At 43.7% G+C, this 14455-nt stretch overlaps 1 protein-coding gene across 5 annotated transcripts; it reads right to left on the reverse strand.

Annotated features, from left to right (window-relative positions):
- Positions 1–376: 376 nt before the first annotated feature.
- On the reverse strand, positions 377–14428 carry HSCB (HscB mitochondrial iron-sulfur cluster cochaperone). 5 transcript variants are annotated; one of them, XM_079941748.1, is made up of 6 exons: positions 14136–14428; positions 12938–13034; positions 12506–12595; positions 11746–11890; positions 8568–8615; positions 377–548 (listed from the first exon to the last, which is right to left on the reverse strand). In XM_079941748.1, the coding sequence occupies exons 1-6, from the start codon at positions 14369–14371 to the stop codon at positions 457–459; spliced, it is 708 nt and encodes a 235-aa protein (XP_079797874.1). In that variant the 5' UTR covers positions 14372–14428; the 3' UTR covers positions 377–456. The 5 variants fall into 5 exon arrangements, with proteins under 5 accessions (XP_079797874.1, XP_079797876.1, XP_079797877.1 ...); XM_079941750.1 differs by lacking the exon at positions 14136–14428 and adding an exon at positions 13874–13968; XM_079941751.1 differs by lacking the exon at positions 14136–14428 and adding an exon at positions 13874–13968 and having other exon boundaries at positions 12501–12595.
- Between the last annotated feature and the right edge of the window lie 27 nt (positions 14429–14455).

The following is a 14455-nucleotide window of genomic DNA, read 5'->3' on the forward strand; positions in this document are numbered from 1 at the left end:
GAGCCACAGGTTTAACTAATATGGTCAAAGCGGGCTTCCCTGGTGGCGCAGTGGTTAACAATCTGCCTGCCAATGCAAGGGACACGGGTTCAAGCCCTGGCCTGGGAAGATATCGCATGCCGCGGAGCAACTAAGCCTGTGTGCCACAACTACTGAGCCTGAGCTCTAGAGCCCGTAAGCCACAACTACTGAGCCAGCGTGCCTAGAGCCCGTGCTCAGCAACAAGAGAAGCCATGACAATGAGAAGCCCGCGCACCGCCAACGAAGAGTAGACCCTGCTCACTGCAACTAGAGAAAAGCCCGCGCACAGCAACGAAGACCCAACATAGCCAAAAAAAAAGAAAGAAAGAAAAGAAAGATGGTCAAAGCAGTTGAAACACCTCTACTCTGAATCAGCAGAGTCCAGAAAAGAAATAGATAAGAACTTTATTTTTAAAACTTTAAAATTAGCAACCATTAGAGGGGAATCTTCTTTAACTTAATCTTTTCTTCAACGTTTGAAAAGTATCTCATCTTTGTTAAAAGTTCCTTGGCTTTTTCAAAATCATCTGAAATAAAGAGAGACATTAATGCGAGGCTTCATTTCAAGCAAGAATAAAATCACTCTATTATCCAAGGCAGCTGGATCAAAGCTGAGCCCTGGGCTCTGGAAGGCTGATCAATTACTCAGTAGATTTGAGAAAGAGAAAACATCTGGATTGTTCAGGGGATAAAGGGCTTAACCAAAGGGAGCAAAAGCATGCTTCTTCACAGGATTCAGACTTTAAATGAGAAGCTGCTCTTCTTCTTCAGGATAATACCCAATAACTAAGTTGTGTTTTAAGAGTTTTCCCCTATCATACACAGTGGTCTAACCCTGACGAGGATGTGGAAGCACCTGGTGCTTCCTCTGTGCCAGGTGCTGTGATACAGAGCTGCCCCCAGGAGGCTGGCAGGTTCTGGAAAGATGCCCTTAGACCCGTGGTTCTTGATTGTGGGTGATTTCTCGCCTGTGGGGATGTTTGGCAATGTCTGGAGACGTTTTTGGTTGTCACCCTGGGGAGGTGGCACTGACATCTAGTGGGCAGAGGCCAGAGGTGCTGCCAAACAGCCTACAGTGTACAGGACAGCCCCCCATGACAAAGAATTATCTGGCCCAAAATGTTGGTAGTACCAAGGTTGAGAAACCCTTAGATTTATGTGTAATAACATAATACACCGTTATATTCATATATGGTTAAAACTACCAAGAAAAGCAAGGGAATGGTTAGTACAAAAATTCAGGAGAATAGTTGCTACCAGGGAAGGGGAATGCAATTACAAAGGGCCTACCAGAGGCTTGAAGGCAGTGGTCGTTTTTTTTTTGTTTGTTTTTTTGCTGTATGTGGGCCTCTCACTATCGTGGCCTCTCCTGTTGCGGAGCACAGGCACCGGACGCGCAGGCTCAGCGGCCATGGCTCACGGGTCCAATCGCTCCACAGCATGTGGGATCTTCCCGGACCGGGGCACGAACCCGTGTCCCCTGCAACGGCAGGCAGACTCTCAACCACTGCGCCACCAGGGAAGCCCCAGCTCCTCGTTTTGAGTGGGGATTGACTCCCGGGCTGGACATTTTCTTTTTCCTGGCTCCTTGAGAGGCCTCTATGTTCTATTTGACCCTGCTCCTCCCATGGGAACTTGTCAGTCCTCCTCCTTCTTGAACTTCTACTGACTGCGTGTCACCATGGTGCTTGATCTACCTCTTTTCTTGCTGCTGTGACTTTATAGGCAGATCTTGTTTTATCACGCTTTGCAGATACTGCGTTTTTTACAAATTGAAGGTTTGTGGCAACCCTGCGTTGAGCAAGTCTATGTATAACATTTCCCCAACAGCATTTGCTCACTTCGTGTCCCTGTGTCAGACTTTGGTAATTCTCCCAATTTTTCAAACTTTCATTATTATATTTGTTCTGGTGATCTGTCGTCAGTGATCTTTGATGTTGCTATGTTTAAAAGATTATGACTCACTGAAGGCTCAGAGCATGGTTAGCAATTTTTAGCAATAAAGTATTTTTTAATTAATTGGTTTTATTAGACATAATGCTACTGCACACTTAATAGACTACAATTAGTGTAAACAAACTTTGACATGCAGGGAAAAAAAAATTCATGTGACTTGTTTTATTGCAATATTTACTTTCTTGTGGTGGTCTGGAACCAAACCCGCAGTACCTCTGTGGTCTACCTGTACATAGGAAAAATTGGAATTTCTCTGGCTTCTTTGAGAGACTTAAGATTCCCCACACTGGCTCCTTTAAGACCTCTCGCCTCCTCCTCCCTCCTCTCACCACCTTCCATATTCCCTTCTCTCACATCCTTTGATATGCCCCCCTCAAGCCCCTACCTCCTCAGTCCCTCTGTCCATCCTACCAGACCTTTCCCTTCCCACTCCCGCCCCCCAACTCCCTACAAGCACTGGACTTTTGGGCCTCCTGTCCCCATCAGGGGCTTGCAAGGGACTCAGGTACCTCCAAAAGCAACCACCTGAAGCTGAAAAGAAAAAAAAAAGCTAACTGGAAACAGATATTTAGTCCACAGACTCCACTAAGATTATATATCAGGGCAAAAAAACCCCACCCCAAAACAAAAAAACAAACAACCAAACCAAAAAAACCTTTAAAAAACCTCTACAACTCACGTTGAGCAGGCAACTTTTAAAACTTGCTCCATCTGCCAGAAACTCAATTCAGATAAATATATAAAACAGAGCAAAAATGAGAACTACCCATATAAACTAGAGAGTTTAAATTTTTTTCTTTAATTTCCCAGTTTTACTGAGATATAACTGACATAAAGTCATATTAGTTTTAGGTATATAACATGATTTGATATATGTACATATTGCAAAATGATTACCACAAAAAGTTTAGTTAACATCCATCACCTCACATAAAGTGAGTTTTATATTATCTTATTTGTGCCTGATTCATGACAGAATTTTTTAATGAAACCTGTAAGATCTATTTGCATCTGTCTGTATATTTATATATCTATACATATACATAAACATATATTTCCCTACCTTCAGATGGTATTATGAAATTAATTTATAAAATCCTCTGAAGGAACTGTATCCTAATTTGCTTAGAGAGAAATGAGTACTTACATAAATTAAATCTTCCTAAAACTTCCAGAAATATAAGAACCAACTCAAATGTTTTCAATTCCATGTAATTTGGGTAAATCTTTGGTAAATAAAACTAGTGTGATGTTCTTGGTTTAATAAAATGGATATGTCTTCAGAGTTGTTAACATTAAATATAACGCAAGCATACTTTTTTTTTTTTGCGGTACGCGGGCCTCTCACTGCTGTGGCCTCTCCCGTTGCGGAGCACAGGCTCCGAACGTGCAGGCTCAGCGGCCATTGCTCACGGGCCTAGCTGCTCTGCGGCGTGTGGGATCTTCCTGGACCGGGGCACAAACCCGTGTCCCCTGCATCGGCAGGCGGACTCTCAACCACTGCACTACCAGGGAAGCCCAATAAAGTCTTCTTGATTTTGAACTGACTTTGAAGTTTCTGAGAGGTCCCCTGGAAAACCTCAAAGGATTTGTTCTCTCACCTTGTAAAAAGAGAGATGTTAAACTGAGTAGGTTTATTTGATATATTAAATTACAATGGAAGCAGTGTCAAAGAAAAGATACTTAACCTTCCCTAGGTTATTTTTATATGGGTTAAATGTTATTATTTCAGAAATTGTACAAAGTTCTTAGAATTTGTCAATGCCCTCATTATCCATGATATATCCTGGTAAGATGTTATCGCCCAGGGCTTCCCTGGTGGCGCAGTGGTTGAGAGTCCGCCTGCTGATGCAGGGGACATGGGTTCGTGTCCCGGTCCGGGAAGATCCCACATGCCGCAGAGCGGCTGGGCCTGTGAGCCATGGCCGCCGAGCCTGCACATCCGGAGCCTGTGCTCCGCAACGGGAGAGGCCACAACAGTGAGAGGCCCGTGTACCGCAAAAAACAAAACAAAACAAAAAACTGTGGGCTTTTTCCTCTCTCTCTCTCTCCCCCTCTCTCTCTCTTTTTCTCTCTTACTCCTCTTCCTCTTTCTCTTTCTCTTTCTGTGCTATGTGAGGACACAACAAGAAAGCAACCATCTGCAAGCCAAGAAGAGAGCTCTCACCAGAGCCCAACCACACTGGCACCTTAACCCCAGACTTCCAGCCTCTAGAACTGTAAGAAAATAAATTTCTTCTGTTTAAAAAAAAAAAAAGATGTTATCGCCCAGTTATTATTTTAAAATGTGATATGTCACAGAAACAACTAGATTTCCTTTTCAGTTGTGTTATTTTTATAATAACCTCTCATCAGATCTTTAACTATGGCCATTTTAAGTCTTTTGCTATCCATGGATGGTTGTTACCTTACTCTGATGCTTTCCTAAAAGCTCTTACAACCAGCTATAAGCCAGAGTACTTGTGATCAATAAACAGGTACTGTACCAGGTACTCTGTGGTACAGGCTTCTGATGGCATTGCTTACATTACTGAGTTCAAATCAGTCGACCAAGTCAGAATTTCCAAAATGCTAATGAAAAAGCTGATGGGTCATGAAACTGCTAACCCAAGATCAAGCAGAACAAAATTAACTACATAGGATTGAGTAAACTGATAAGTTGATTATAATTTTTTATTTGAACTATTGCTGGCTTTTAAATGTTCTATTTTCTAATATGAGGAAATCCCCTTTCCTTTTCTCTTAAGCTATCTATGACTCATGAACAATCTAGTAAATTATACACTTTCGTAAACAAAATTAAAACATCTTCTTCTCCCTGCCTGATCCCTCAAAAAGTTAGAAACTATTGTTGAGTATTCTTGTTTTCACGGCAATATAGTTATTTGCATAGCTTCAGTAAGAATCTGTCCTCTTTGTGATAGGACATAATTAAAAATAAGGCTTTGACGGGAATGTCATATTTGAAAATGATGCATAAAGTCATCAATTTTAAGGAAATAGGTTGATTTTATAGAGATAATGCTTTCAAAGCCCTATTGCAAAAACTGGCCTGGTATCTGGTTTACAGGGTTCCCAGCCTTACAGGTGATTAAGGGCACTCGGCAGGCCCATGAATCTTAGAATATTTGGGGGACGTTGGGAAGACAGGAATTCACCTTAAACTATAGATAATGCAGGTGAAGAATTCTGATGGAGAAATCTTGGCTTGACTTCCTAGCAGAGAGGTTTTTCAAGTCTAATCTGAGATTCCAGGCAGATTCTAATCTGAGATACAGGCAGACCTCAGAGATACTGGGGGCTGGGTTCCAGACCACTGCAACAAAGTGAATGTTGAAATAAAGCAAGTCACACAAATATTTTGGTTTCCCAGTGCATGTAAGTATTGATACTGTACTATAGTCTATTAAGTGCACAATAGCATTATGTCTAAGGAAACAATGTACATACCTTAATTAAAAATATTTTATTGCAGAAAAATGCTAACCATCATCTGACACCACAGGAGCGCTACAAACCTTCAATTCGTAAAAAATGCAGTATCTGCAAAGTGCAATAAAACCAGTTATGCCTGTAAAAAGTTCCATTAGGAAAACTTAAAAAGGCCTTTATGGTCAGTTACCATTCTTGCTGCACTTAATAAATAATCAGGCCAAATTTCATGAAACTAAATTTATTTTGTAAACAAGAACAATGTTACTTTATCTTTGATTAAAAAGAGGGGGTGATTGTGGAGAGAAATTTTATGTTTCAGTGGAAAAGAATAACACAACCTTGCGAGTGATCACAATCCTGTCCTGTTCATTGTCTTTGAGGTTTTATTATCTACTTGTAAACTGAACTGGATCCTTACACATTTTGTCGGCCCTCAGCAAATCCTCAATTCTTCTAGTTTCTTTCAACATCTGGCTACAACTTTCCAAACCAATGTTTCCAATGTTCCTCCCTCCCTCCTGACTTACTGTCACTAAGAACTAAAACCTGACTGCCCAGATCCTCAGTGGGACTCAGGTTGTCTTATAGCTGCCCCTTTCCTCCAGGATCTGGTAAAGTCCTGCAAGCTGAAGCTGGAGGACTTGATAGAAACTTCAAAGAACTCATCACAACGAATCACGGGCAACCTTTGTGCCTGGAGCTGCTGGTACACGGGCCACTCAGAAAGTGCACACCTTCCATACTGTGCTCTGGGGAATAACCATGACTGGGATGCTGATGTCTCTGCCATCACCACAAACATTCAAACTATAAGCCAGGAGATGTGTCAGACTGCCTCTGCTGTCCTCATGCCACCACCTAAAGACGCTTAAGCGGTCAGTGTCTTCTCAGGTGGCTGCCCTCTGGACTCAGAAACTGGGGTTATAGTCGGCTCCAGACATTGACCTTTGTTTTCCTTTTCGTTTCCATAGAGATGCTCCTCATTAAATGCACATTTGCTCATGTCATCCCCCAAATATCCTCTACTACCAGGCCTCAACAGATGGCTCAGCTAGTCCTTCATAGACAAAAGACTGAGTGAGAAATGGACTTATGTCGCTCAGAGGAAAGAAGGTCTCTTCTGTCTCTTTCTTGCTGTTTGTTCCAGTCAACACCTGATGATAGGGCCCCTGTCTCCAGGCTCTGTGGGAGGGTGGGAGCCTAACTTCCATAAGGGCCAATTAACAAACCCAGATGGGTTTCATAGGACCAACTCCTTCTTCCCGCCTTTTGTAATATTTCACTTCCCCAATTCCACTGAGCCCCTGTGCACCCCTGCCCTACTCCCTCATTCTCCCTTTAAAATGCCCAGTTATCTCTGTACAAATCGAAATTGAGTTCAGTTCACGCTGGACTCTTTTCCCTATCACCATAGTTATTACTGATTCAAATCTGTCCTTACCACGTTAACTAGTATCTGGCTTTGTTTATCTGTGACAGTGCATCTCTCTGAGTTCCTGCTGTCAATTCTTTAGGTGTGCACCCAGAAGTGGAATTGCTGGATTGCACCGTAATTCTATTTTTAATTTTTTGAGGAACTGCCATACTGTTTTCCACAGTGGGTGCACTATTTTACATTTCCACCAGCAGTGCACCAAGGTCCCAACTTCTCCACATCCTTGCCCACATTTGCTATTTTCTCTTTTTTTTTTAATAGCATCCATCTTTATAGGTGTGAGGTGGTCTCTCACTGTGGTTTTGATTTTCATTTCCCTAATGATTAGTGATGTTGAGCACCTTTTTTCTATTTCTTAATCTGGGTGGTGGGGACATGGGTGTTTCTTCTGTTGTTATTCTTCCATTGTACTTATGTACTATTCATTCTTTAAGAAATTGTATTTTATAATTAAAAAAATAAAAGCCCACAAAGGTATAACAGGAACTTGGTGGAACATAATCTGACCATCTTAACCAGTAGGCTGGGGACATGGATTTCAGGCAGATACGTTGGGCCAGCTTCCTGTCTTTTCTGCTATTAATCTATATTCCTACCCATCTTTTTAGAGACACCCCTCCCTCCCCGCCACCTTCTGCCTGCTTCTCAGAATAAACTCCTACAGTCCCTACAAAGTAGGCAGTACACTGTGCAAGCTTATCTCCTTGGCCCTCAGTGATCGGACTGGAGTGGACATCTGACTCAAACTGGGGCAATCAAATCCCCCCTCCCAGGAATCTAGATTGGATCTAGAAGACTCTAGTCAGATGGTAAAAGGCCTTGTTCTTATGAGGTAATAGACCAAGGGGGACTGAGGAGTCATCCAGTGGGGGAGGCCAGTTTGGAGCACTGTACACCAATAAGGAAGCAGATGGAACTGGTGTATAGCGGTGGGGAGAAGGACGGAGTGGTCAGCTAGGCCACCAAGTTCAGGACCACAGTCTTGGTTCCAGACTGCTTTCTGGTTCCCAGATCTTGTTCTAGAAAAGCTCTTATCACACAATACTATACTCATCTCAGGGACTTTGGATTCTGAGAGATAGACCTGATTCCTTAGAGTAACCTCCTTTTATCTGGGCTAGTATGAGTTGCGTTCTCCTTTCTGTAGTCAAACGATCCCTAAGCCAAAGGGCTATTAAGCTCTTATTTAAGGAGTGGCACAAGTCAGGATGGAGAGGAAGGCTGTTCTTGCTTAAAAATAGCTAGAAATAGATCTAGTCTCTTTAGCCTGAGAGCCAGGAGCAGTGGGGACAAGGATGAACACGCCCTATTTGCAACCTGGGCACTGCTCGGCCATGGGATTCTCCTCCTGGGCTTTGCAGAAGAAAGGGGTGTGCGGGCTTTGCCAAATGTTGACTGTGCAGCCTTGCCCTCAGAGCCTGCCTGTGTTGTCTTCAGCCCACATCCCTCACCTTATCTTCTCCTACTTGCTAAAGGGGAATGGGAGCACTTTCTCTCATCTAATCTTCAATGGGCGTATCACTGGTTTGTGCACACCCCTTGTTTCTCTAGCAAGACTGTGAATCCTTGAAGGCAGAAATGTAGACTCATCTATATTTTATAGCTCCCATGTACCTGTCATAGGATGGGCATATAATAGCTACTTATTGAATGGATGGTTATACCTCAGTGCTTACAATTTCTTTCCATATTTAAGAAAGTCAAGAAATGAAGGAAGTACCTCTTTCAAAAGCTCTGCTCACATTGTCAGTCAATTCTTTCTGTTTAGCTGAAAAAGAAAAACATTATCTTAATTTTTCTACTTAAATAGACTCATAATATGAAGACAACGCTTTGTCATCTTGTTGTTGTGAACACAACAGAGCAGGGAGTTTGGATTCAAGGGTAAGGCCTCATAACCTGTCTCTACAGTTCCACGATGGCAGCTCCTGTTTAGTGCAGCTCTGGCTGATCTTAGTTACACTGTTTTTCTATCCACGAAAGGTCTGAGGGGCAATCACCAAAGCTCATAAAATGGCTATAGAAGCATTAAAAAAAAAAAAAAAAAAAAGACAAAGAAGTGCCTTAGATTATCTCCACAAGGCACTCTGAGTCTTCCAGATTTCAGCTAGGAGAAAATTAACAAGCGGGACTTGCCTATCAGCAGGGCATTAAAGTGTGTCAGGCAACTACTAGCAAATTATACAGCCTCTCAGGAAAATGAAACATTTCGATCATATTGTACCTTAAGTGAGAAGATGCCAGATGAAGTAAAGGACAGCTACCTCACATTTTTATTGTCTCCTCATTGGAAAATTGTATGATAAGTGCCTTTTTCAGATACAAACAGTATCAATCATTTATATGGTGCCTGCTTTCAAAGCACTTTCAAATACATTATATCCCCATGGTAAGCAATGACAGGTACTGGGAGAACATATATGGTCACATGGTTGGTGAGTGGAGGAGCTAAGAGCAGACCCCAAGTCAACTGACTTCTGGTCCAGTGGCTGCAAACTCGCTTCTCAGGTAGCAACGTGGTGTTGACAAAAGAACACTGGATTAGGAGTCTGGAGGCTCTGAAGTCCTGATCCCAAAACTATCTAGCTCATGCGCTTGAACGTTCACATTACCTGGGCCTTAGCAGGTAAAAGGAAATTTAGGAATTACTCTAAATGAAGGTCAGTGACCTGCTCAAAACGAGATGTTAACTATAGAGCTAGAAATAACCCCCACCATTTATTGGGAACTTACCACGGGCCAGACACTGTGTCAAGTGTTTTACATGCTTTAACTTAATTGTTGCAACAACCAGTACTAATATTATCTCCATTTTACAGATGAGGAAACTGAAGCTCAGAGGAGTGAAGTCACTTCACTGAAGGTCACACAAAAAGTCAGTGGCAGTGTTGGGACTGAACCCAAGTCCACCTCACCCAGAGCTTCATGAACCTCTGCCTTCCAAAGCCGTGCAGCTGGGCCTTCTGACTAAAAATCCCGAGTTTCTCTTTCCCCAACACCACCCAGCCCTAATGTTGCTGGTACAACCCTAGCTGACAGCTCCCCCACCACAACTTCTATTTTACTGCTTTTAACTTCTTTGTTTGTTATTTATTCACTCACTTGACAAATATTTACTGAGTCCCTATTATACTCCAAGTACTACTGCATGTGCTAAGGATGTGAGGGAAGCAAAAAGAAGACACAATTTCTGCCTCTGTAGAACTTCTGGTCTAGTAGAGGAGGCTGATATTGGTCCAGTAATCTCACATAGACCAGTGATTAATCCTACAAAGGAGGGGTACCCACGACCAAAAGGTATAGACAGAGAGGTCGTCTGCAGATTCTCTGAGGAAGTGAGGATTGCCCCCAGATCTGAAGGAGGAAGAGTTAAATAGATGGGGTAGAGGAGAAGAGGGTTTCGGGCAGAAGCAACAGCATGTGCAAATGCCCTGGGTAGGGAGGTACAAGGTACAGATGAAGAACTAGAAGCAATCTGTGTGGCTGGAGTGGAAGGAGCAAATGGGAGGAAGCAGAGGCCAAGCCATGCAGGTTTCTTTAACCTGAGGCAGGGGGCGGGGAGCCACTTAAAGTTTTTAAGCAAGGCCAAGGGTGATATGATTAGATTTGGGTTTCAAAAAGATCACACAAGTGACAGGGTAGGAATATATCAGATTGAAGTAGAGACGGACCAGTGTGGAGTTACTCCAGTTGTCTGGGTGAGAGAGAATGGTAGCTTGGGACAGGGTGGTGGCAGTGAAAATGTATAGATGGATCTGAGACACATTTAGAAGGTCAGCTTTTCAAGACTCGGTGATGGACTGTCTATGGGGGTAAGGGAGAATAAGTTGTGAAGGACACCTCCTCGGTGTTTTGGACTTGTACAACCGCAGAGCGTCATTCACTTAGAAAGCGAACATCAGCAGAGGAGCAGAAGAGAGATGCTCATGACTTCCATTTGGGACACACTGAGTTGGAATATATAAACTCCAAGAAGGCCCAGGCCATGTCTTTCTTGTTCACTGCTGTATCCGCGGTGTCCTGCACAGTGCCTGATACAGTAGGCATGCCATAACATTTGTGAAAGTTCATATCTGCATAATTTGAATGAGAAACCTGGAGCCTTTTCTATATGGCATGGTTAATTTTATGTGCCAGCTTGTTTAGGCTGTGGTGCCCAATTGTTTGATCAAACACTAGTCTAGATGTTGCTGTGAAGGTATTCTGTAGATGTGATTAACATTTACCGTCAGTTGACTTTAAGGAGATTATCTTCCATAACATAGGTGGGCCTCATCCAATCAGTTGAAGGTAGTAAGCAAAAACTGAGGTTTCCCAAGGAAGGAATTCTGCCTCATGACTAACATAGAAGTCCTGCCTGAGCTTCCAGCCTGCTAGTCTATCTACATATTTTGAACTTGCTAGCTCTCATAATCACATGAGCCATTCCTTAAAATAAATTTCTCTCTCTCCACATACACATACACTACTGATTCTGTTTCTGTGGAGAACCCTGACTGATACACTATGGAATAAAGTGGAAAGTAAAGCAATATGGGATCATAAGATCAAGGTTTCAAACTTTGCTCTGCTATATCTGCTGTGTGACCTTGGGCATTCCCATGAACTTCTGAGGCCTATTTTTCTTGTCAGAGATATCCAAAGGATGTCATGGGTGGGAAGGAGCACAGCAATCTGCAAAATACTATTACATTCTTGGTTTAAGTCCGCCTTCCAGAGAATTAGGAATTTTGCAAGCCTAACCTCTAAACAAAATGGGTTTCAGCGTAATCAAGAAAAAAAAAATTCCCTGAATCATTATGAAGGCCAATATGTAGTCTTTATATCCATTTTTCACTTAACCCCTACATGTACTCAAAATAGCAATAAAATGCAGTCGGTGGTATTTTATCTTTTACCTCTGACAATAGATTCCATCTCTTTCATGGCAGTTTCACCTTGAGCTTCTGCAAGTTTTTCATTGATTTCCATTATTTCCATGAGGAATTGACTGTCCATTTCATAATCTGTCCCTTCGGGAATCTCTACTCCACAGAGCTTTAGCTATTGGGGCATAAAGCAGGGAAAATAAGTTTAATTCAAGAAACTATGGCCAGAGTCATAAATCCTCCTCACCATAAATCCTCCTCACCATTCAGAACAGAATGCCACTCACAGGGAAAACTTGAACTGTCTCAATAGTGAAAGTGTGAGGGTAGGGTACTGGAAAGTTAGACTGAGATAGGAGTGCTGGGATGGGATCACTCCCTGCTACCTGGCACTATGTGACCTTGGGGGAGTCATTCTTCCACTTGGGAAAAAAGTGGAAGGAGGTTGAATTAGATATTTGTAAAAATTCTATTAAATCCTAAAATTCTACGGTGCTCACTTCTCCCCCACAAAAAAACAACTCTTCCCTAAAAGCCAGCACTATCTAATCCTTGAAATTTATAGAAAATGGTAAAAAAAAAAAAAAAAAAAGGCAATTGGGCAAGTAAGATTTACAGACATACTCAGAGAAAACTATACTCATGTAATAGTATCTTTGAGGTTAATTATCGTTGGGTCCCTAGATTAGCTCGGGTCTCAAGCACTCTTCTGTTGAACACAGGGGAGCAGCTGTCCTACAGAGCAATGGGACCAGGCTGTCATGATAGAAGGGTGGGAAAATCACCTTACAAGGTATAGTCCCCTGCTCAGGGGGGCCAGAAGAGTCTTATAGGCATCATTAACAAGGGTCGAATGCTTCTCTGAGAAATCCTTTTCAGTCTGTAAGTGGAAATGAAGATAGTCATATTACCATGCAAATAGGCCATCTTACACTCACAAACTGTTTCATAAAATACTGATGGGCAAGCACATAAGGAAGTGACCAAAGGAGAACCAGTATGGGATAAGCTGTTTTTATTTTCAGGTGATGGGTTCTAATTCTGCTGGGAAATCAGGTAAAAGCTCTGAGTGTAAGACAGGTCCAGCATCTGGATGGCTGGGGTCAGGCTACCTCAGGGCGAAGCTGGCTGTCCAGCTCTGTCCTTGATAACCATAAGGACACTGCCACCCACCCAGGGTACACACGTGTTTGGGTGTGATTATGGGTGGCCAATAGGCTACCTGAGACCTCTGGCTGAAGAAATCTGGGTGGATAAGACGCTGTAGTTGCTGGTACCTATGCTGGAGCTTTGCAGTGTCAACTCTGAAGGAGCGGTTGCTGGAAGGAAATCAGGAGATGAAATTCATGCATCAAATGTTTATAGATTTGTATAGTATGGGCCTGGTTCCTGTTCTCATGGGGGATGACGCAATAAACATATAGACAGAGCTATTTCAAAAAGTGGTAGGTACTGCAAAGGAAAACAGAATAGGATAAGAGAATGGTAGATGTGGTGGACAAAGAGATGACATTTGAGCTGAGACCTGAATGATGATGAGGAGTAACTGAAGATCACAGGAAAGAGTCATTCAGGCACAGGGAACATGCAAAGGCCTTGAAGTGGGAACAAGATTGGTATGATTGAACAACGTAAAGAGCAGTGTTACTGCAACCCTTCATAAATGCTCAGTGACTGGTGGGGCCAGAGCCCAGAGTTAAGGGGAAGAGGCATTCCTGAATCCCACTCTATTTTTCTAAGGCCCAGGTCCCTTCATCTCTACCTCTCACTTTATTTTAATCGAATCCTCTTCGCTTTCTATTCCCAGAGCGTGCCCTATCTCATTAGTTTAGCTTCGCCCAAACTTCACCACCTCTCCAAGCTCCTCAACCTTCGGAGGTAAACAGAAAAAACATCTTTCTCAGACCTTCCAATTCTCACTTTTCCCTTAGACTCTGCCCATAGCATTAAGTTTTTCTTTGCTCTTACTCTCTCATTTTGGATAACATCTCATTATTTCTTTCTTAAAAGTCTCAACCCAACTTTAAACCTTCTGAACCTATTCCTCAAGACTCCATCCGCCAAGGGCCGCGCAAGCACCCTTCCCTCAAGCCCCACCTCTGAACTTCCTTCTCTCAGATCCCGCCCCTCAAGTCTCCCTCCATTGCAGGCTCCAAACCTCAATTTCGCCTAATCACACTCCTCGCCCCACCAGTCCGCGCTCCACTCTCGTCGTCATCCCACAAACCTTGGCCGCTCAGTCCGGCCCCTCGGTTTCCTCTCCCGACACGTCCCACCCACCTTCTCCCAGGCCCCACCCCCGGCCCCTGTTCTCTAGGGCTCCGCCCACCCATGTAACTGGTCCCGCCTTCTCCTCCCTTAGCCTGACCAGCCCTCCATCTCGCACGCCCAGACGCATTTCCCGAAACCGCCTCCCTTACCAGTCCATGAGGCTGAAGTAGTCTCGCGTGGGGTCAGGTGGCTGCAGCGCGCGGCACTGAGGGCAGAAGAACCGGTCCCCCCGCAAGGGGCCCCCTAGGCCGCCGCAGTTCCAACACCGGGGGGAGTTGCTTCCCGCCAGTGACGCAGCACTGCAGTTTAGCGGTCTCCTCCCGAGCACCCCTGTCGGCCATAACCCCGACACCCGGAGCAAGGCCCTGGTTCTCCCGCACCACATCTGGCTGGCGGCCGGCCTCCCCGCGGTCACCTGTTGGGGAGAGAAAGTGGTCGACCAGACTGGTGCTGCTGATTGGCCGGGAAG

This window comes from Stenella coeruleoalba (assembly GCF_951394435.1).
Source record: "Stenella coeruleoalba genome assembly, chromosome: 14".
In the NCBI taxonomy this organism is placed as follows: Eukaryota; Metazoa; Chordata; class Mammalia; order Artiodactyla; family Delphinidae; genus Stenella; species Stenella coeruleoalba.